This window comes from Oncorhynchus mykiss, chromosome 4, assembly GCF_013265735.2.
Source record: "Oncorhynchus mykiss isolate Arlee chromosome 4, USDA_OmykA_1.1, whole genome shotgun sequence".
In the NCBI taxonomy this organism is placed as follows: domain Eukaryota; kingdom Metazoa; phylum Chordata; class Actinopteri; order Salmoniformes; family Salmonidae; genus Oncorhynchus; species Oncorhynchus mykiss.
In genome coordinates this window covers 38,778,661-38,801,164 of record NC_048568.1, presented here as the reverse complement: position 1 = coordinate 38,801,164, position 22,504 = coordinate 38,778,661, and the positions used below count along the sequence as shown (strand labels likewise).

General features: G+C 42.6%; 1 protein-coding gene across 1 annotated transcript in view; it reads left to right on the top strand.

The window, feature by feature from the left end:
• LOC110521102 (G-protein coupled receptor 176-like) overlaps positions 1–22,504 on the top strand; it is a 39,947-nt gene that overhangs the window by 4,595 nt on the left and 12,848 nt on the right. The window contains exon 3 of the mRNA XM_036976483.1: positions 20,910–21,162. Within this exon, the coding sequence (XP_036832378.1) occupies positions 20,910–21,162 (253 nt within the window). The remainder of the gene's footprint in view (positions 1–20,909; positions 21,163–22,504) is intronic.

The following is a 22,504-nucleotide window of genomic DNA, read 5'->3' as shown; positions in this document are numbered from 1 at the left end:
GTTTCTTTGTGTTCTGGAACGTAGCCCTGTTTCTTTGCGTTCTGGAATGTAGCCCTGTTTCTTTGCGTTCTGGAACGTAGCTCTGTTTCTTTGTGTTCTGGAACGTAGCCCTGTTTCTTTGTGTTCTGGAACGTAGCCCTGTTTCTTTGTGTTCTGGAACGTAGCCCTGTTTCTTTGTGTTCTGGAACGTAGCCCTGTTTCTTTGTAATCTGGAACGTAGCAATGTTTCTTTGTGTTCTGGAACGTAGCCCCGTTTCTTTGTGTTCTGGAACGTAGCCCTGTTTCTTTGTGTTCTTGAACGTAGCCCTGTCTTTCATTTTTGTCATTGTTTTCACCTGTGTTGGTTACTCACCTGGTCTCATCAGCTCCTTATTTAGTTCCGTTCATTCTGTTTGTGCCTTTGTGAGGTATTGTTCGTTTAGACTCTACTAAGCCTTTTCCCAGCTCGTTTGTGACAACCAGTTATAGCCTTCAGTCCTAGTTTTGAGTCACCTGACTGTTTACCTACCTATGTATGACCATTGCCTGCCTATGACCATGAATCCTGCCTTCTGCGGAGGCTAAATGATCACCTGCCGCGCTCTGCGCGTGAATCTACACCTTTTCCTCCCTGAGTTTTTGCTACACATAAAAACACTGTAAATAGGTCAGGAGCCAGACAGGGAACTTAAGAAACAAACATTTATTATTTAGGCTATATTATTAGTCTGTTATTTCAATTATTTCAAGGCTATAGCCTACAAAGAAATATATTGTGAAGTATTTGCGAGTGCTACACAATAGGCTGGTAGGAACATAAAGAGCTCAGCGTTTAAACGGCATTTCGTTGTATTAAACCATTATAGTCTGTGAATTGGCCATATAGGCTGTGACTTACTTATAATTAAATGAAAAATAACTTATTAGTGCCTTTGAATTCATTTTCAGAAACACGAGTTTAGTCTGTGGCTTCAGGCTCATGTGATGGTGCCTGGAGAGCCGGCCAGCAGGGGAGAATATCCTCTCGACACTGGCAGAGCCACTGGGGATGAATAACACCCCGTTGGTCACTCTTGACAGGCTGGGCAGAGATGCACAGTTGTTTTTTATATTTTTCTTTAACTAGGCCTAAAGGTTTTTAGGCAAAAATAACCCAATCAAAACGGAAAGCTCCTTGAACGAGGGAATATGCCAGGACTATTGGGCCAAAATCCAGTTATGGCCTATTGTATAGATAATAGAACGAAAATGAAGGAAACTTTTAAGATATCAGATTTTTAGTTTATAAATGAATTGCTACATTGACACACAGAGCTAGCTAGCTAGCCACCTCTTCCTTTCTGTTAGCATGTGCACATTGTTAAGTACACCCTCATGCTTTCAGGATACGTGTCTTTATAGATTTCACAATGGTTCTTTAGTTGTGTGCCAATAAATCACCACACTCCCTCTCTTTAGTAGTGGACACTACATCACCACACTCCCTCTCTTGCTCTTGGTCCTCATCTTTGTAAGTCACCTTGATTTAGCACCTGTGTGTTTTTATCAGTTTCTTTATGAAAATATCAAATCAAATCAAATCAAATTTTATTTGTCACATACACATGGTTAGCAGATGTTAATGCGAGTGTAGCGAAATGCTTGTGCTTCTAGTTCTGACAATGCAGTAATAACCAACAAGTAATCTAACTAACAATTCCAAAACTACTGTCTTGTACACAGTGTAAGGGGATAAAGAATATGTACATAAGGATATATGAATGAGTGATATATGAATGAGTGATGGTCATCTCAAATATTTAGTGAACTCTATGACAGTAGCTAAAACAAGGGGCTGTAGCAGCATACAAGTAGACTAGAAATGCATGCTGGGCCGGGCATGCCCTGAGCTTGTGAAATGAGCACTACTTGGAGCGTTACTGGAGCAAAATTGGAGGGGGCTTGAAGGCTGAGACTCCAACCTTTGGGAATCTCACTCCACTCTCCAGTCAAATTGGACACGCTCCCCGCTCAGCTCCTCGATCCGCTCACATACTCTGGGGTGGGTGTGTGTGTGTGCTTTATGTGTGTGTGTTTACTGTGCCTGTGAGCCGTACAGTAGCCCCGACAATCAATGCCGTGCGTTGCACCAATCATGTGCCATGCAACACCAATAAACTTTGTTGATACACTTGATAACCAGATCTCATCTGAAATTTCTTGAATATAGTGACTTATTATATGCCCTGGTCTAATCAAATGTACAACAATCACATGGCATAATCAATTGACACAGAACTGCCTAAAGAACTCTGTGACTATAGGAGAACACCTGGCTTTGAAAGGTTAATTTCAGGCTCAGGTTGGTGTGCAGTTTAAAATAGTTTTATTCTGTCTGCTATGCTGGTTCTCATTCACACCTGTTATAATGGAGAGATAGCTGTTTTCATGTGTTCCTCTGTCTGAGAGCTCACTGTTGATCATCCATCAGCAACCAACATGGCAGTGTTTATTCACTAGACAACCAACATGGCAGTGTTTATTCACTAGACAACATGGCAGGGTTTATTCACTAGACAACATGGCAGTGTTTATTCACTAGACAACATGGCAGTGTTTATTCACTAGACAACCAACATGGCAGTGTTCATTCACTAGACAACATGGCAGTGTTTATTCACTAGACAACATGGCAGTGTTTATTCACTAGACAACATGGCAGTGTTCATTCACTAGACAACCAACATGGCAGTGTTTATTCACTAGACAACATGGCAGTGTTTATTCACTAGACAACCAACATGGCAGTGTTTATTCACTAGACAACCAACATGGCAGTGTTTATTCACTAGACAACCAACATGGCAGTGTTTATTCACTAGACAACCAACATGGCAGTGTTTATTCACTAGACAACCAACATGGCAGTGTTTATTCACTAGACAACCAACATGGCAGTGTTTATTCACTAGACAACATGGCAGTGTTTATTCACTAGACAACCAACATGGCAGTGTTTATTCACTAGACAACCAACATGGCAGTGTTTATTCACTAGACAACATGGCAGTGTTTATTCACTAGACAACCAACATGGCAGTGTTTATTCACTAGACAACATGGCAGTGTTTATTCACTAGACAACCAACATGGCAGTGTTTATTCACTAGACAACATGGCAGTGTTTATTCACTAGACAACCAACATGGCAGTGTTTATTCACTAGACAACCAACATGGCAGTGTTTATTCACTAGACAACCAACATGGCAGTGTTTATTCACTAGACAACATGGCAGTGTTTATTCACTAGACAACATGGCAGTGTTTATTCACTAGACAACATGGCAGTGTTTATTCACTAGACAACCAACATGGCAGTGTTTATTCACTAGACAACATGTCAGTGTTTATTCACTAGACAACCAACATGGCAGTGTTTATTCACTAGACAACATGGCAGTGTTTATTCACTAGACAACCAACATGGCAGTGTTTATTCACTAGACAACATGGCAGTGTTTATTCACTAGACAACATGGCAGTGTTTATTCACTAGACAACATGGCAGTGTTTATTCACTAGACAACATGGCAGTGTTTATTCACTAGACAACATGGCAGTGTTTATTCACTAGACAACATGTCAGTGTTTATTCACTAGACAACCAACATGGCAGTGTTTATTCACTAGACAACATGGCAGTGTTTATTCACTAGACAACCAACATGGCAGTGTTTATTCACTAGACAACATGGCAGTGTTTATTCACTAGACAACCAACATGGCAGTGTTTATTCACTAGACAACCAACATGGCAGTGTTTATTCACTAGACAACATGGCAGTGTTTATTCACTAGACAACCAACATGGCAGTGTTTATTCACTAGACAACCAACATGGCAGTGTTTATTCACTAGACAACATGGCAGTGTTTATTCACTAGACAACCAACATGGCAGTGTTTATTCACTAGACAACATGGCAGTGTTTATTCACTAGACAACCAACATGGCAGTGTTTATTCACTAGACAACATGGCAGTGTTTATTTACTAGACAACATGGCAGTGTTTATTCACTAGACAACCAACATGGCAGTGTTTATTCACTAGACAACCAACATGGCAGTGTTTATTCACTAGACAACCAACATGGCAGTGTTTATTCACTAGACAACCAACATGGCAGTGTTTATTCACTAGACAACATGGCAGTGTTTATTCACTAGACAACATGGCAGTGTTTATTCACTAGACAACATGGCAGTGTTTATTCACTAGACAACCAACATGGCAGTGTTTATTCACTAGACAACATGGCAGTGTTTATTCACTAGACAACCAACATGGCAGTGTTTATTCACTAGACAACCAACATGGCAGTGTTTATTCACTAGACAACATGGCAGTGTTTATTCACTAGACAACCAACATGGCAGTGTTTATTCACTAGACATCATGGCAGTGTTTATTCACTAGACAACATGGCAGTGTTTATTCACTAGACAACATGGCAGTGTTTATTCACTAGACAACCAACATGGCAGTGTTTATTCACTAGACAACATGGCAGTGTTTATTCACTAGACAACCAACATGGCAGTGTTTATTCACTAGACAACCAACATGGCAGTGTTTATTCACTAGACAACCATCATGGCAGTGTTTATTCACTAGACAACCAACATGGCAGTGTTTATTCACTAGACAACCAACATGTCAGTGTTTATTCACTAGACAACATGTCAGTGTTTATTCACTAGACAACATGGCAGTGTTTATTCACTAGACAACATGGCAGTGTTTATTCACTAGACATCATGGCAGTGTTTATTCACTAGACAACCAACATGGCAGTGTTTATTCACTAGACAACCAACATGGCAGTGTTTATTCACTAGACAACCAACATGGCAGTGTTTATTCACTAGACAACCAACATGGCAGTGTTTATTCACTAGACAACATGTCAGTGTTTATTCACTAGACAACATGGCAGTGTTTATTCACTAGACAACCAACATGGCAGTGTTTATTCACTAGACAACATGGCAGTGTTTATTCACTAGACAACCAACATGGCAGTGTTTATTCACTAGACAACCAACATGGCAGTGTTTATTCACTAGACAACCAACATGGCAGTGTTTATTCACTAGACAACATGGCAGTGTTTATTCACTAGACAACATGGCAGTGTTTATTCACTAGACAACCAACATGTCAGTGTTTATTCACTAGACAACATGGAGGTGTTTATTCACTAGACATCATGACAGTGTTTATTCACTAGACAACATGGCAGTGTTTATTCACTAGACATCATGGCAGTGTTTATTCACTAGACAACATGGCAGTGTTTATTCACTAGACAACATGGCAGTGTTTATTCACTAGACAACATGGCAGTGTTTATTCACTAGACAACATGGCAGTGTTTATTCACTAGACAACCAACATGGCAGTGTTTATTCACTAGACAACCAACATGGCAGTGTTTATTCACTAGACAACCAACATGGCAGTGTTTATTCACTAGACAACATGGCAGTGTTTATTCACTAGACAACCAACATGGCAGTGTTTATTCACTAGACAACCAACATGGCAGTGTTTATTCACTAGACAACCAACATGGCAGTGTTTATTCACTAGACAACATGGCAGTGTTTATTCACTAGACAACCAACATGGCAGTGTTTATTCACTAGACAACCAACATGGCAGTGTTTATTCACTAGACAACCAACATGGCAGTGTTTATTCACTAGACAACATGGCAGTGTTTATTCACTAGACATCATGGCAGTGTTTATTCACTAGACAACATGGCAGTGTTTATTCACTAGACAACCAACATGGTAGTGTTTATTCACTAGACAACCAACATGGCAGTGTTTATTCACTAGACAACCAACATGGCAGTGTTTATTCACTAGACAACCATCATGGCAGTGTTTATTCACTAGACAACCAACATGGCAGTGTTTATTCACTAGACAACCAACATGTCAGTGTTTATTCACTAGACAACATGGCAGTGTTTATTCACTAGACAACATGGCAATGTTTATTCACTAGACAACATGGCAGTGTTTATTCACTAGACAACCAACATGGCAGTGTTTATTCACTAGACAACATGGCAGTGTTTATTCACTAGACAACATGGCAATGTTTATTCACTAGACAACATGGCAGTGTTTATTCACTAGACAACCAACATGGCAGTGTTTATTCACTAGACAACATGGCAATGTTTATTCACTAGACAACATGGCAGTGTTTATTCACTAGACAACCAACATGGCAGTGTTTATTCACTAGACAACATGGCAGTGTTTATTCACTAGACAACCAACATGGCAGTGTTTATTCACTAGACAACCAACATGGCAGTGTTTATTCACTAGACAACCAACATGGCAGTGTTTATTCACTAGACAACATGGCAATGTTTATTCACTAGACAACATGGCAGTGTTTATTCACTAGACATCATGGCAGTGTTTATTCACTAGACAACCAACATGGCAATGTTTATTCACTAGACAACCAACATGGCAGTGTTTATTCACTAGACAACCAACATGGCAATGTTTATTCACTAGACAACCAACATGGCAGTGTTTATTCACTAGACAACATGTCAGTGTTTATTCACTAGACAACATGGCAGTGTTTATTCACTAGACAACCAACATGGCAGTGTTTATTCACTAGACAACATGGCAGTGTTTATTCACTAGACAACATGGCAGTGTTTATTCACTAGACAACCAACATGGCAGTGTTTATTCACTAGACAACATGGCAGTGTTTATTCACTAGACAACATGGCAGTGTTTATTCACTAGACAACATGGCAGTGTTTATTCACTAGACATCATGGCAGTGTTTATTCACTAGACAACATGGCAGTGTTTATTCACTAGACAACCAACATGGCAGTGTTTATTCACTAGACAACCAACATGGCAGTGTTTATTCACTAGACAACATGTCAGTGTTTATTCACTAGACAACATGGCAGTGTTTATTCACTAGACAACATGGCAGTGTTTATTCACTAGACAACATGGCAGTGTTTATTCACTAGACAACATGGCAGTGTTTATTCACTAGACAACATGGCAGTGTTTATTCACTAGACAACCAACATGGCAGTGTTTATTCACTAGACAACATGGCAGTGTTTATTCACTAGACAACATGGCAGTGTTTATTCACTAGACAACATGGCAGTGTTTATTCACTAGACAACCAACATGGCAGTGTTTATTCACTAGACAACCAACATGGCAGTGTTTATTCACTAGACAACATGGCAGTGTTTATTCACTAGACAACCAACATGGCAGTGTTTATTCACTAGACAACATGGCAGTGTTTATTCACTAGACAACATGGCAGTGTTTATTCACTAGACATCATGGCAGTGTTTATTCACTAGACAACCAACATGGCAGTGTTTATTCACTAGACAACCAACATGGCAGTGTTTATTCACTAGACAACATGGCAGTGTTTATTCACTAGACAACATGGCAGTGTTTATTCACTAGACAACATGGCAGTGTTTATTCACTAGACAACATGGCAGTGTTTATTCACTAGACAACATGGCAGTGTTTATTCACTAGACAACCAACATGGCAGTGTTTATTCACTAGACAACCAACATGGCAGTGTTTATTCACTAGACAACATGGCAGTGTTTATTCACTAGACAACCAACATGGCAGTGTTTATTCACTAGACAACCAACATGTCAGTGTTTATTCACTAGACAACATGTCAGTGTTTATTCACTAGACAACATGGCAGTGTTTATTCACTAGACAACATGGCAGTGTTTATTCACTAGACATCATGGCAGTGTTTATTCACTAGACAACATGGCAGTGTTTATTCACTAGACAACATGGCAGTGTTTATTCACTAGACAACCAACATGGCAGTGTTTATTCACTAGACAACATGGCAGTGTTTATTCACTAGACAACATGGCAGTGTTTATTCACTAGACAACATGGCAGTGTTTATTCACTAGACAACCAACATGTCAGTGTTTATTCACTAGACAACATGGCAGTGTTTATTCACTAGACAACATGGCAGTGTTTATTCACTAGACAACATGGCAGTGTTTATTCACTAGACAACATGGCAGTGTTTATTCACTAGACAACATGGCAGTGTTTATTCACTAGACAACCAACATGGCAGTGTTTATTCACTAGACAACATGGCAGTGTTTATTCACTAGACAACATGGCAGTGTTTATTCACTAGACAACATGGCAGTGTTTATTCACTAGACAACCAACATGGCAGTGTTTATTCACTAGACAACATGGCAGTGTTTATTCACTAGACAACATGGCAGTGTTTATTCACTAGACAACCAACATGGCAGTGTTTATTCACTAGACAACCATCATGGCAGTGTTTATTCACTAGACAACATGGCAGTGTTTATTCACTAGACAACCAACATGGCAGTGTTTATTCACTAGACAACCAACATGGCAGTGTTTATTCACTAGACAACATGGCAGTGTTTATTCACTAGACAACATGGCAGTGTTTATTCACTAGACAACCAACATGGCAGTGTTTATTCACTAGACAACCAACATGGCAGTGTTTATTCACTAGACAACATGGCAGTGTTTATTCACTAGACAACATGGCAGTGTTTATTCACTAGACAACATGGCAGTGTTTATTCACTAGACAACCAACATGGCAGTGTTTATTCACTAGACAACATGGCAGTGTTTATTCACTAGACAACATGGCAGTGTTTATTCACTAGACAACCAACATGGCAGTGTTTATTCACTAGACAACATGGCAGTGTTTATTCACTAGACAACCAACATGGCAGTGTTTATTCACTAGACAACCAACATGGCAGTGTTTATTCACTAGACAACCAACATGGCAGTGTTTATTCACTAGACAACCATCATGGCAGTGTTTATTCACTAGACATCATGGCAGTGTTTATTCACTAGACATCATGGCAGTGTTTATTCACTAGACAACATGGCAGTGTTTATTCACTAGACAACCAACATGGCAGTGTTTATTCACTAGACAACATGGCAGTGTTTATTCACTAGACAACCAACATGGCAGTGTTTATTCACTAGACAACCAACATGGCAGTGTTTATTCACTAGACAACCAACATGGCAGTGTTTATTCACTAGACAACATGGCAGTGTTTATTCACTAGACAACCAACATGGCAGTGTTTATTCACTAGACAACCAACATGGCAGTGTTTATTCACTAGACAACCAACATGGCAGTGTTTATTCACTAGACAACCAACATGGCAGTGTTTATTCACTAGACAACATGGCAGTGTTTATTCACTAGACAACATGGCAGTGTTTATTCACTAGACAACATGGCAGTGTTTATTCACTAGACAACATGGCAGTGTTTATTCACTAGACAACCAACATGGCAGTGTTTATTCACTAGACAACATGGCAGTGTTTATTCACTAGACAACATGGCAGTGTTTATTCACTAGACAACATGGCAGTGTTTATTCACTAGACATCATGGCAGTGTTTATTCACTAGACAACCAACATGGCAGTGTTTATTCACTAGACAACATGGCAGTGTTTATTCACTAGACAACATGGCAGTGTTTATTCACTAGACAACATGGCAGTGTTTATTCACTAGACAACCAACATGGCAGTGTTTATTCACTAGACAACATGGCAGTGTTTATTCACTAGACAACCAACATGGCAGTGTTTATTCACTAGACAACCAACATGGCAGTGTTTATTCACTAGACAACCAACATGGCAGTGTTTATTCACTAGACAACCAACATGGCAGTGTTTATTCACTAGACAACATGGCAGTGTTTATTCACTAGACAACCAACATGGCAGTGTTTATTCACTAGACAACCAACATGGCAGTGTTTATTCACTAGACAACATGGCAGTGTTTATTCACTAGACAACCAACATGGCAGTGTTTATTCACTAGACAACCAACATGGCAGTGTTTATTCACTAGACAACATGGCAGTGTTTATTCACTAGACAACCAACATGGCAGTGTTTATTCACTAGACAACATGGCAGTGTTTATTCACTAGACAACATGGCAGTGTTTATTCACTAGACAACCAACATGGCAGTGTTTATTCACTAGACAACCAACATGGCAGTGTTTATTCACTTGACAACATGGCAGTGTTTATTCACTAGACAACCAACATGGCAGTGTTTATTCACTAGACAACCAACATGGCAGTGTTTATTCACTAGACAACATGGCAGTGTTTATTCACTAGACAACATGGCAGTGTTTATTCACTAGACAACATGGCAGTGTTTATTCACTAGACAACCAACATGGCAGTGTTTATTCACTAGACAACCAACATGGCAGTGTTTATTCACTAGACAACCAACATGGCAGTGTTTATTCACTAGACAACATGGCAGTGTTTATTCACTAGACAACCAACATGGCAGTGTTTATTCACTAGACAACCAACATGGCAGTGTTTATTCACTAGACAACATGGCAGTGTTTATTCACTAGACAACATGGCAGTGTTTATTCACTAGACAACATGGCAGTGTTTATTCACTAGACAACCAACATGGCAGTGTTTATTCACTAGACAACCAACATGGCAGTGTTTATTCACTAGACAACATGGCAGTGTTTATTCACTAGACAACCAACATGGCAGTGTTTATTCACTAGACAACATGTCAGTGTTTATTCACTAGACAACATGGCAGTGTTTATTCACTAGACAACCAACATGGCAGTGTTTATTCACTAGACAACCAACATGGCAGTGTTTATTCACTAGACAACATGGCAGTGTTTATTCACTAGACAACCAACATGGCAGTGTTTATTCACTAGACAACCAACATGGCAGTGTTTATTCACTAGACAACATGGCAGTGTTTATTCACTAGACAACCAACATGGCAGTGTTTATTCACTAGACAACCAACATCGCAGTGTTTATTCACTAGACAACCAACATGGCAGTGTTTATTCACTAGACAACATGGCAGTGTTTATTCAGCAGACAACATGAACGTAGAGTATATTCAGCAGACAACTGAACGTAGAGTATATTCAGACCTGTTTCACACATTGGCAGCTCATCCAAAGAGAACACCTTGCTCTTTTGGAAACACAGCCAGCTCAGTTACTTCACTTGAGCAGCGAAACAGAATTGAGAACATTGAAAATATAGGAGTGCTGATCGCAGATCCCAATTAATCATATCATTATGACCAGGAAGGACCTGATTTTAGATCAGCACTCCTACTCTGAGACTCTTGATAACTACTAGCCCTGGTAGGGATAGACTGGGGTTTTTAACCTCACATCAGTCACCCTGTGTAAATAGACTTAGACACTACAACCATCAATTAAATGTATTTATAAAGCCCTTCTTACATCAGCTGATATCTCAAAGTGCTGAACTTAAACCCAGACTAAAACCCCAAACAGCAAGCAATGCAGGTGTAGAAGCACGGTGGCTAGGAAAAACTCCCTAGAAAGGCCAGAACCTAGGAAGAAACCTAGAGAGGAACCAGGCTATGAGGGGTGGCCAGTCCTCTTCTGGCTGTGCCGGGTGGCGATTATAACAGAACATGGCCAAGATGTTCAAATGTTCATAGATGACCAGCATGGTCAGATAATAATAATCACAGTGGTTGTCGAGGGTGCAACAGGTCAGCACCTCAGGAGTAAATGTCAGCTGGCTTTTCATAGCCGATCATTCAGAGTATCTCTACCGCTCCTGCTGTCTCTAGAGAGTTGAAAACAGCAGGTCTGGGGCAGGTAGCACGTCCGGTGAACCGGTCAGGATTCCATAGCCGCAGGCAGAACAGTTGAAACTGGAGCAGCAGCACGACCAGGTGGACTGGGGACAGAAAGGAGTCATCAGGCCAGGTAGTCCTGAGGCATGGTCCTAAGGCTCAGGTCCTCCGAGAGAGAGAAAGAGAAAGAGAGAATTGGAGAGAGCATACTTAAATTCCCACAGGACACCGGATAAGACAGGAGAAGTACTCCAGATATAACAGACTGACCCTAGCCCCTCGACACAAACTATTGCAGCATAAATACTGGAGGCTGAGACAGGAAGGGTCAGGAGACACTGTAGCCCCGTCTGACAATACCTCCTGACAAGGCCAAACAGGCAAGATATAACCCCACCCACTTTGCCAAAGCACAGCCCCCACACCACTAGAGGGATATCTCCAACCACCAACTTACCATCACGAGGCTGTCCAGTATCAGTCCTTTCTGCTGCATGGCGTCATTGACTGAAAATGTATATAGGTTTAATAGTAAAGAAACTAACTGGCTGACTGAATGACTGGCTGACTGAATGACTGGCTGGCTGAATGACTGGCTGGCTGAATGACTGGCTTACTGAATGACTGGCTGACTGAATGACTGGCTGACTGAATGACTGGCTCACTGAATGACTGGCTGACTGAATGACTGGCTGACTGAATGACTGGCTCACTGAATGACTGGCTGGCTGAATGACTGGCTGGCTGAATGACTGGCTGACTGAATGACTGGCTGACTGAATGACTGGCTCACTGAATGACTGGCTGACTGAATGACTGGCTCACTGAATGACTGGCTCACTGAATGACTGGCTGGCTCACTGAATGACTGGCTGGCTCACTGAATGACTGGCTGGCTCACTGAATGACTGACTAGCTGACTGAATGACTGACTAGCTGACTGAATGACTGGCTAACTGAATGACTGGCTAACTGAATGACTGGCTGACTGAATGACTGGCTGACTGAATGACTGGCTCACTGAATGACTGGCTCACTGAATGACTGGCTGGCTCACTGAGTGACTGGCTGGCTCACTGAATGACTGGCTGGCTCACTGAATGACTGACTAGCTGACTGAATGACTGACTAGCTGACTGAATGACTGGCTAACTGAATGACTGGCTAACTGAATGATTGACTGACTGAATGACTGGCTGACTGCAGTATAGTAAAGTTTCCAGAAAGATGAGTTTAAGGAAAGAAAGAACGTTAATATAACTCTTGAGAGGGTCTGAAAGGCTCGGTCAGTCTGGAGTCAGAGGAGATGGGAGAGATGGAGACTGTAACTGTGATATGAGGGTCTGAAAGGCTCGGTCAGTCTGGAGTCAGAGGAGATGGAAGAGATGGAGACTGTAACTGTGATATGAGGGTCTGAAAGGCTCGGTCAGTCTGGAGTCAGAGGAGATGGGAGAGATGGAGACTGTAACTGTGATATGAGGGTCTGAAAGGCTCGGTCAGTCTGGAGTCAGAGGAGATGGAGAAGAAAATGACTTACTGTGGAGGCAATAGAGGAAAGCTCTTACGATGTGTCCCAACTGGCAATCCATTTCCTATATAGTGTACTACTTTTGACCAGGTCCATAGGGAGTCCCATTGGGCTCTAGTCAAAAGTAGTGCACTAAATAGGGAATAGGGTGCCACTTGGGACATAACATTAGTCTCCTTCAGCAGCAGTCTAATGAAACTCCTTCAGCAGCAGTCTAATGAAACTCATTCAGCAGCAGTCTAATGAAACTCCTTCAGCAGCAGTCTAATCAAACTCATTCAGCAGCAGTCTAATGAAACTCCTTCAGCAGCAGTCTAATGAAACTCCTTCAGCAGCAGTCTAATCAAACTCCTTCAGCAGCAGTCTAATCAAACTCCTTCAGCAGCAGTCTAATCAAACTCCTTCAGCAGCAGTCTAATCAAACTCCTTCAGCAGCAGTCTAATCAAACTCCTTCAGCAGCAGTCTAATGAAACTCCTTCAGCAGCAGTCTAATGAAACTCCTTCAGCAGCAGTCTAATCAAACTCCTTCAGCAGCAGTCTAATGAAACTCCTTCAGCAGCAGTCTAATCAAACTCTTCAGCAGCAGTCTAATCAAACTCCTTCAGCAGCAGTCTAATGAAACTCCTTCAGCAGCAGTCTAATCAAACTCCTTCAGCAGCAGTCTAATCAAACTCATTCAGCAGCAGTCTAATGAAACTCCTTCAGCAGCAGTCTAATCAAACTCCTTCAGCAGCAGTCTAATCAAACTCCTTCAGCAGCAGTCTAATCAAACTCCTTCAGCAGCAGTCTAATCAAACTCATTCAGCAGCAGTCTATTCAAACTCCTTCAGCAGCAGTCTAATCAAACTCCTTCAGCAGCAGTCTAATGAAACTCCTTCAGCAGCAGTCTAATCAAACTCCTTCAGCAGCAGTCTAATGAAACTCCTTCAGCAGCAGTCTAATGAAACTCCTTCAGCAGCAGTCTAATGAAACTCCTTCAGCAGCAGTCTAATGAAACTCCTTCAGCAGCAGTCTAATGAAACTCCTTCAGCAGCAGTCTAATCAAACTCCTTCAGCAGCAGTCTAATCAAACTCCTTCAGCAGCAGTCTAATCAAACTCCTTCAGCAGCAGTCTAATCAAACTCCTTCAGCAGCAGTCTAATCAAACTCCTTCAGCAGCAGTCTAATCAAACTCCTTCAGCAGCAGTCTAATCAAACTCCTTCAGCAGCAGTCTAATCAAACTCCTTCAGCAGCAGTCTAATCCAACTCCTTCAGCAGCAGTCTAATCAAACTCCTTCAGCAGCAGTCTAATGAGACTCCTTCAGCAGCAGTCTAATCAAACTCCTTCAGCAGCAGTCTAATGAAACTAATTCAGCAGCAGTCTAATGAAACTCCTTCAGCAGCAGTCTAATGAAACTCCTTCAGCAGCAGTCTAATCAAACTCCTTCAGCAGCAGTCTAATGAAACTCCTTCAGCAGCAGTCTAATCAAACTCCTTCAGCAGCAGTCTAATCAAACTCCTTCAGCAGCAGTCTAATCAAACTCCTTCAACAGCAGTCTAATGAAACTCCTTCAGCAGCAGTCTAATCAAACTCCTTCAGCAGCAGTCTAATCAAACTCCTTCAGCAGCAGTCTAATGAAACTCCTTCAGCAGCAGTCTAATGAAACTCCTTCACTAGCAGTCTAATCAAACTCCTTCAGCAGCAGTCTAATCAAACTCCTTCAGCAGCAGTCTAATCAAACTCCTTCAGCAGCAGTCTAATCAAACTCCTTCAGCAGCAGTCTAATGAGACTCCTTCAGCAGCAGTCTAATGAAACTCCTTCAGCAGCAGTCTAATCAAACTCCTTCAGCAGCAGTCTAATCAAACTCCTTCAGCAGCAGTCTAATCAAACTCCTTCAGCAGCAGTCTAATCAAACTCCTTCAGCAGCAGTCTAATGAAACTCCTTCAGCAGCAGTCTAATGAAACTCCTTCAGCAGCAGTCTAATGAAACTCCTTCAGCAGCAGTCTAATCAAACTCCTTCAGCAGCAGTCTAATCAAACTCCTTCAGCAGCAGTCTAATGAAATTCCTTCAGCAGCAGTCTAATGAAACTCCTTCAGCAGCAGTCTAATCAAACTCCTTCAGCAGCAGTCTAATGAAACTCCTTCAGCAGCAGTCTAATGAAACTCCTTCAGCAGCAGTCTAATGAAACTCCTTCAGCAGCAGTCTAATGAAACTCCTTCAGCAGCAGTCTAATCAAACTCCTTCAGCAGCAGTCTAATCAAACTCCTTCAGCAGCAGTCTAATGAAACTCCTTCAGCAGCAGTCTAATGAAACTCCTTCAGCAGCAGTCTAATCAAACTCCTTCAGCAGCAGTCTAATCAAACTCCTTCAGCAGCAGTCTAATCAAACTCCTTCAGCAGCAGTCTAATGAAACTCCTTCAGCAGCAGTCTAATCAAACTCCTTCAGCAGCAGTCTAATCAAACTCCTTCAGCAGCAGTCTAATGAGACTCCTTCAGCAGCAGTCTAATCAAACTCCTTCAGCAGCAGTCTAATGAAACTCCTTCAGCAGCAGTCTAATCAAACTCCTTCAGCAGCAGTCTAATGAAACTCCTTCAGCAGCAGTCTAATGAAACTCCTTCAGCAGCAGTCTAATCAAACTCCTTCAGCAGCAGTCTAATGAGACTCCTTCAGCAGCAGTCTAATCAAACTCCTTCAGCAGCAGTCTAATGAAACTCCTTCAGCAGCAGTCTAATCAAACTCCTTCAGCAGCAGTCTAATGAAACTCCTTCAGCAGCAGTCTAATGAAACTCCTTCAGCAGCAGTCTAATCAAACTCCTTCAGCAGCAGTCTAATCAAACTCCTTCAGCAGCAGTCTAATGAAACTCCTTCAGCAGCAGTCTAATGAAACTCCTTCAGCAGCAGTCTAATGAAACTCCTTCAGCAGCAGTCTAATCAAACTCCTTCAGCAGCAGTCTAATGAAACTCCTTCAGCAGCAGTCTAATGAAATTCCTTCAGCAGCAGTCTAATGAAACTCCTTCAGCAGCAGTCTAATCAAACTCCTTCAGCAGCAGTCTAATGAAACTCCTTCAGCAGCAGTCTAATGAAACTCCTTCAGCAGCAGTCTAATGAAACTCCTTCAGCAGCAGTCTAATGAAACTCCTTCAGCAGCAGTCTAATCAAACTCCTTCAGCAGCAGTCTAATCAAACTCCTTCAGCAGCAGTCTAATGAAACTCCTTCAGCAGCAGTCTAATGAAACTCCTTCAGCAGCAGTCTAATCAAACTCCTTCAGCAGCAGTCTAATCAAACTCCTTCAGCAGCAGTCTAATCAAACTCCTTCAGCAGCAGTCTAATGAAACTCCTTCAGCAGCAGTCTAATCAAACTCCTTCAGCAGCAGTCTAATCAAACTCCTTCAGCAGCAGTCTAATGAGACTCCTTCAGCAGCAGTCTAATGAAACTCCTTCAGCAGCAGTCTAATCAAACTCCTTCAGCAGCAGTCTAATCAAACTCCTTCAGCAGCAGTCTAATCAAACTCCTTCAGCAGCAGTCTAATCAAACTCCTTCAGCAGCAGTCTAATCAAACTCCTTCAGCAGCAGTCTAATGAAACTCCTTCAGCAGCAGTCTAATCAAACTCCTTCAGCAGCAGTCTAATCAAACTCCTTCAGCAGCAGTCTAATGAGACTCCTTCAGCAGCAGTCTAATGAAACTCCTTCAGCAGCAGTCTAATGAAACTCCTTCAGCAGCAGTCTAATCAAACTCCTTCAGCAGCAGTCTAATGAAACTCCTTCAGCAGCAGTCTAATGAAACTCCTTCAGCAGCAGTCTAATCAAACTCCTTCAGCAGCAGTCTAATCAAACTCCTTCAGCAGCAGTCTAATGGAACTGAGCAAAAGTTTACCAGAAAACTGACTGACTGGCATTTAAGGCAGAGAAAACAATCTGAGGATACCCTAAAGAAGAGAAATATGTAATTGAATACCATTGTGGGCTTGAAATTCTTTGTCAGTTTTGAGTAGGAGCTACCAGGAAGAGATGGCCACTGTGACCAATATGACCAATATGACCTCTGTGCCTAGACGGACATGTGTCCCAGCCTATTGAGACATCATGAGGATGATACATAGAAAGATCCAGCTCATATTAACCAGCTCAGTGGCACCCATTCTCCTGCTCTCAGAGACATGTTAAGAAATACTGTAAGAACATATATGGATAGCGCCTCAATGTAACAGACCAGCAGTGTGAATGATGAAGGATATTAATGTAACAGACCAGCAGTGTGAATGATGAAGGATATTAATGTAACAGACCAGCAGTGTGAATGATGAAGGATATTAATGTAACAGACCAGCAGTGTGAATGATGAAGGATATTAATATAACAGACCAGCAGTGTGAATGATGAAGGATATTAATGTAACAGACCAGCAGTGTGAATGATGAAGGATATTAATGTAACAGACCAGCAGTGTGAATGATGAAGGATATTAATGTAACAGACCAGCAGTGTGAATGATGAAGGATATTAATGTAACAGACCAGCAGTGTGAATGATGAAGGATATTAATGTAACAGACCAGCAGTGTGAATGATGAAGGATATTAATATAACAGACCAGCAGTGTGAATGATGGAGGATATTAATGTATCAGACCAGCAGTGTGAATGATGAAGGATATTAATGTATCAGACCAGCAGTGTGAATGATGGAGGATATTAATGTATCAGACCAGCAGTGTGAATGATGAAGGATATTAATGTAACAGACCAGCAGTGTGAATGATGAAGGATATTAATGTAACAGACCAGCAGTATGAATGATGAAGGATATTAATGTATCAGACCAGCAGTGTGAATGATGAAGGATATTAATGTATCAGACCAGCAGTGTGAATGATGGAGGATATTAATGTATCAGACCAGCAGTGTGAATGATGAAGGATATTAATGTAACAGACCAGCAGTATGAATGATGAAGGATATTAATGTAACAGACCAGCAGTGTGAATGATGAAGGATATTAATGTAACAGACCAGCAGTGTGAATGATGAAGGATATTAATGTATCAGACCAGCAGTGTGAATGATGAAGGATATTAATGTAACAGACCAGCAGTGTGAATGATGAAGGATATTAATGTAACAGACCAGCAGTGTGAATGATGAAGGATATTAATGTAACAGACCAGCAGTGTGAATGATGAAGGATATTAATGTAACAAACCAGCAGTGTGAATGATGAAGGATATTAATGTAGCAGACCAGCAGTGTGAATGATGAAGGATATTAATGTATCAGACCAGCAGTGTGAATGATGAAGGATATTAATGTAACAGACCAGCAGTGTGAATGATGAAGGATATTAATGTATCAGACCAGCAGTATGAATGATGAAGGATATTAATGTAACAGACCAGCAGTGTGAATGATGAAGGATATTAATGTATCAGACCAGCAGTGTGAATGATGAAAGATATTAATATAACAGACCAGCAGTGTGAATGATGAAGGATATTAATGTAACAGACCAGCAGTGTGAATGATGAAGGATATTAATGGAACAGACCAGCAGTGTGAATGATGAAGGATATTAATGTAACAGACCAGCAGTGTGAATGATGAAGGATATTAATACAACAGACCAGCAGTGTGAATGATGAAGGATATTAATGTAACAGACCAGCAGTGTGAATGATGAAGGATATTAATGTATCAGACCAGCAGTGTGAATGATGAAGGATATTAATACAACAGACCAGCAGTGTGAATGATGAAGGATATTAATGGAACAGACCAGCAGTGTGAATGATGAAGGATATTAATGTAACAGACCAGCAGTGTGAATGATGAAGGATATTAATGTAACAGACCAGCAGTATGAATGATGAAGGATATTAATGTAACAGACCAGCAGTGTGAATGATGAAGGATATTAATGTAACAGACCAGCAGTGTGAATGATGATGGATATTAATGTACAGTCTATTGCATTGAGACTTGTATTGAAAAGGTTACTATCTGAAATGATCACGCCCTGACCATAGTTTGCTTTGTATGTTTCTATGTTTTGTTTGGTCATGGTGTGATCTGAGTGGGCATTCTATGTTGGATGTCTAGTTTGTCTGTTTCTGTGTTTGGGCCTGATATGGTTCTCAATCAGAGGCAGGTGTTAGTCGTTGGAACCATATTTAGGTAGCCTGTTTTTGTCATTGTGGGTTGTGGGTGATTGTCTGTGTTAGTTGCTTGTGTCAGCACAGTTCTCATTATAGCTTCACGGTTGTTATTCGTTTATTGTTTTTGTATTCAGTGTTCAGTGCTTTCTTTAATTAAAATATCATCATGAACACATACCACGCTGCATTTTGGTCCGCTTCTTACGACGATCGTGACAGGAATACCATTTCTAAGACTAATTTATTTTCCCCTGTTTTATATGTACAGTTTTCTATCATAGCAGCTCCTTCAACTATGAACATGGTGATTTGAGTTCTTCCATTAGTCAGGACATTAGCACTGGGCAGAGATGGAGGGGGAGGGAGGGAGGGAGAGAAGAAGGAGGGAGGGAGGGAGAGAGAGGTGGGAGGGAGAGGAGGGAGAGAGAGGAGGGAGGGAAGGAGGGAGAGAGGAAGGAGAGATGAGGGAGAGAGGAGGGAAAGGAGGGAGAGAGAGGAGGGAGAGAGGAGGGAAAGGAGGGAGAGAGGGATAGAGGGAGAAAGGAGGGAGAGGAGGGAAGGTGCCAGAAGGAGGGAGAGAAGAGGGAAGGAGGGATAGAGGAGGAAATGAGGGAGAGAGGAGGAAAGGTGGGAGAGAGGAGGGAGAGATGAGGGAGAGAAGGAGAGAGGAGGGAGAGCAGGGAAGGTGCCAGAAGGAGGGTGGGTTGTGTGAAGTTCTGTTCCCAGTCTGAGCACCATCACAGGGTTTGGAAAACTGTTCTCATGGAACTCTGCTAAAATTACAAATGGAATGTCATGGCAGTGCTGTGTGTGTGTGTGTGTGTGTGTGTGTGTGTGTGTGTGTGTGTGTGTGTGTGTGTGTGTGTGTGTGTGTGTGTGTGTGTGTGTGTGTGTGTGTGATGAATCACAAACTCTGGCGTGTGTGTAAATACCAGTGGCATGTCACACTTTGTTGCTTAAATTGATCTGTCTTCTTGGTATCACTCAGGTCTACCTCTACCCTCTAGTTTAAATGGATTGTTTTGACAAATTGGTTGCTGATGTTTTCACAAACTGATTGTAATGGAAAAGACAGAAGGGGGTGCTTGAGTGGCCACAAGATCGATCATTTCTACAATTTTGTCTGTTCCTGATTGTCTTTCAAAAGTACTTCACAAACTCACACACCATAACATTTCACTGTATTACGTTTTCTCACAAGCCCTTATACTGTAAAACAATCAAACTGTCATCCTGTCTAAACCCTCTCTCTCTCTCTCTCCTCCCTCACCCCCTACTCGCCACCTTTCTCTCCCTTACCCCCCTTCCCTCCCTCCCTCCCTCCCTCCCTCCCTCCCTCCCTCCCTCCCTCCCTCCCTCCCTCCCTCCCTCCCTCCCTCCCTCCCTCCCTCCCTCCCTCCCTCCCTCCCTCCCTCCCTCCCTCCCTCCCTCCCTCTCCCAGGCAATGCCACTGTTCTATGGTGTACATGCTGTACCAGTGTCTTCAAGTCGGTGACCAGTCGTTTCATTAAGAACCTGGCGTGCTCAGGGATCTGTGCGGGTCTGGTGTGTGTTCCCTTTGACGTGGCTCTAGGGGCCAGCCCTCGCTGCTGCTGGTGGCTACACACTCTGCTGCTCTGCAAGGCCCTGAAGTTCCTCCACAAACTCTTCTGTTCTGTCACCGTGCTCAGCTTCTCCGCTATCGCTCTCGACAGGTGGGTGATTGCACGGAAAAGCAAGTCAAATACAGCGTCTTTGTTTGGATTACAGAAAGTGCTATAAGAACGACATGTTATCAAATCAAACCACTGGCGGCACTACATATAGCAGGGACTGGCTGCCCACTACATATAGCAGGGACTGGCTGCCCACTACATATAGCAGGGATAGCAGGGACTGGCTGCCCACTACATATAGCAGCGACTGGCTGCCCACTACATATAGCAGGGACTGGCTGCCCACTACATATAGCAGGGACTGGCTGCCCACTACATATAGCAGGGACTGGCTGCCCACTACATATAGCAGGGACTGGCTGCCCACTACATATAGCAGGGACTGGCTGCCCACTACATATAGCAGGGACTGGCTGCCCACTACATATAGCAGGGACTGGCTGCCCACTACATATAGCAGGGACTGGCTGCCCACTACATATAGCAGGGACTGGCTGCCCACTACATATAGCAGGGACTGGCTGCCCACTACATATAGCAGGGACTGGCTGCCCACTACATATAGCAGGGATAGCAGGGACTGGCTGCCCACTACATATAGCAGGGATAGCAGCGACTGGCTGCCCACTACATATAGCAGGGACTGGCTGCCCACTACATATAGCAGGGACTGGCTGCCCACTACATATAGCAGGGACTGGCTGCCCACTACATATAGCAGGGATAGCAGGGACTGGCTGCCCACTACATATAGCAGCGACTGGCTGCCCACTACATATAGCAGGGACTGGCTGCCCACTACATATAGCAGGGACTGGCTGCCCACTACATATAGCAGGGATAGCAGCGACTGGCTGCCCACTACATATAGCAGGGATAGCAGGGACTGGCTGCCCACTACATATAGCAGGGATAGCAGGGACTGGCTGCCCACTACATATAGCAGGGATAGCAGGGACTGGCTGCCCACTACATATAGCAGGGATAGCAGCGACTGGCTGCCCACTACATATAGCAGGGACTGGCTGCCCACTACATATAGCAGGGACTGGCTGCCCACTACATATAGCAGGGACTGGCTGCCCACTACATATAGCAGGGATAGCAGGGACTGGCTGCCCACTACATATAGCAGCGACTGGCTGCCCACTACATATAGCAGGGACTGGCTGCCCACTACATATAGCAGGGACTGGCTGCCCACTACATATAGCAGGGACTGGCTGCCCACTACATATAGCAGGGATAGCAGGGACTGGCTGCCCACTACATATAGCAGGGATAGCAGCGACTGGCTGCCCACTACATATAGCAGGGACTGGCTGCCCACTACATATAGCAGGGACTGGCTGCCCACTACATATAGCAGGGATAGCAGGGA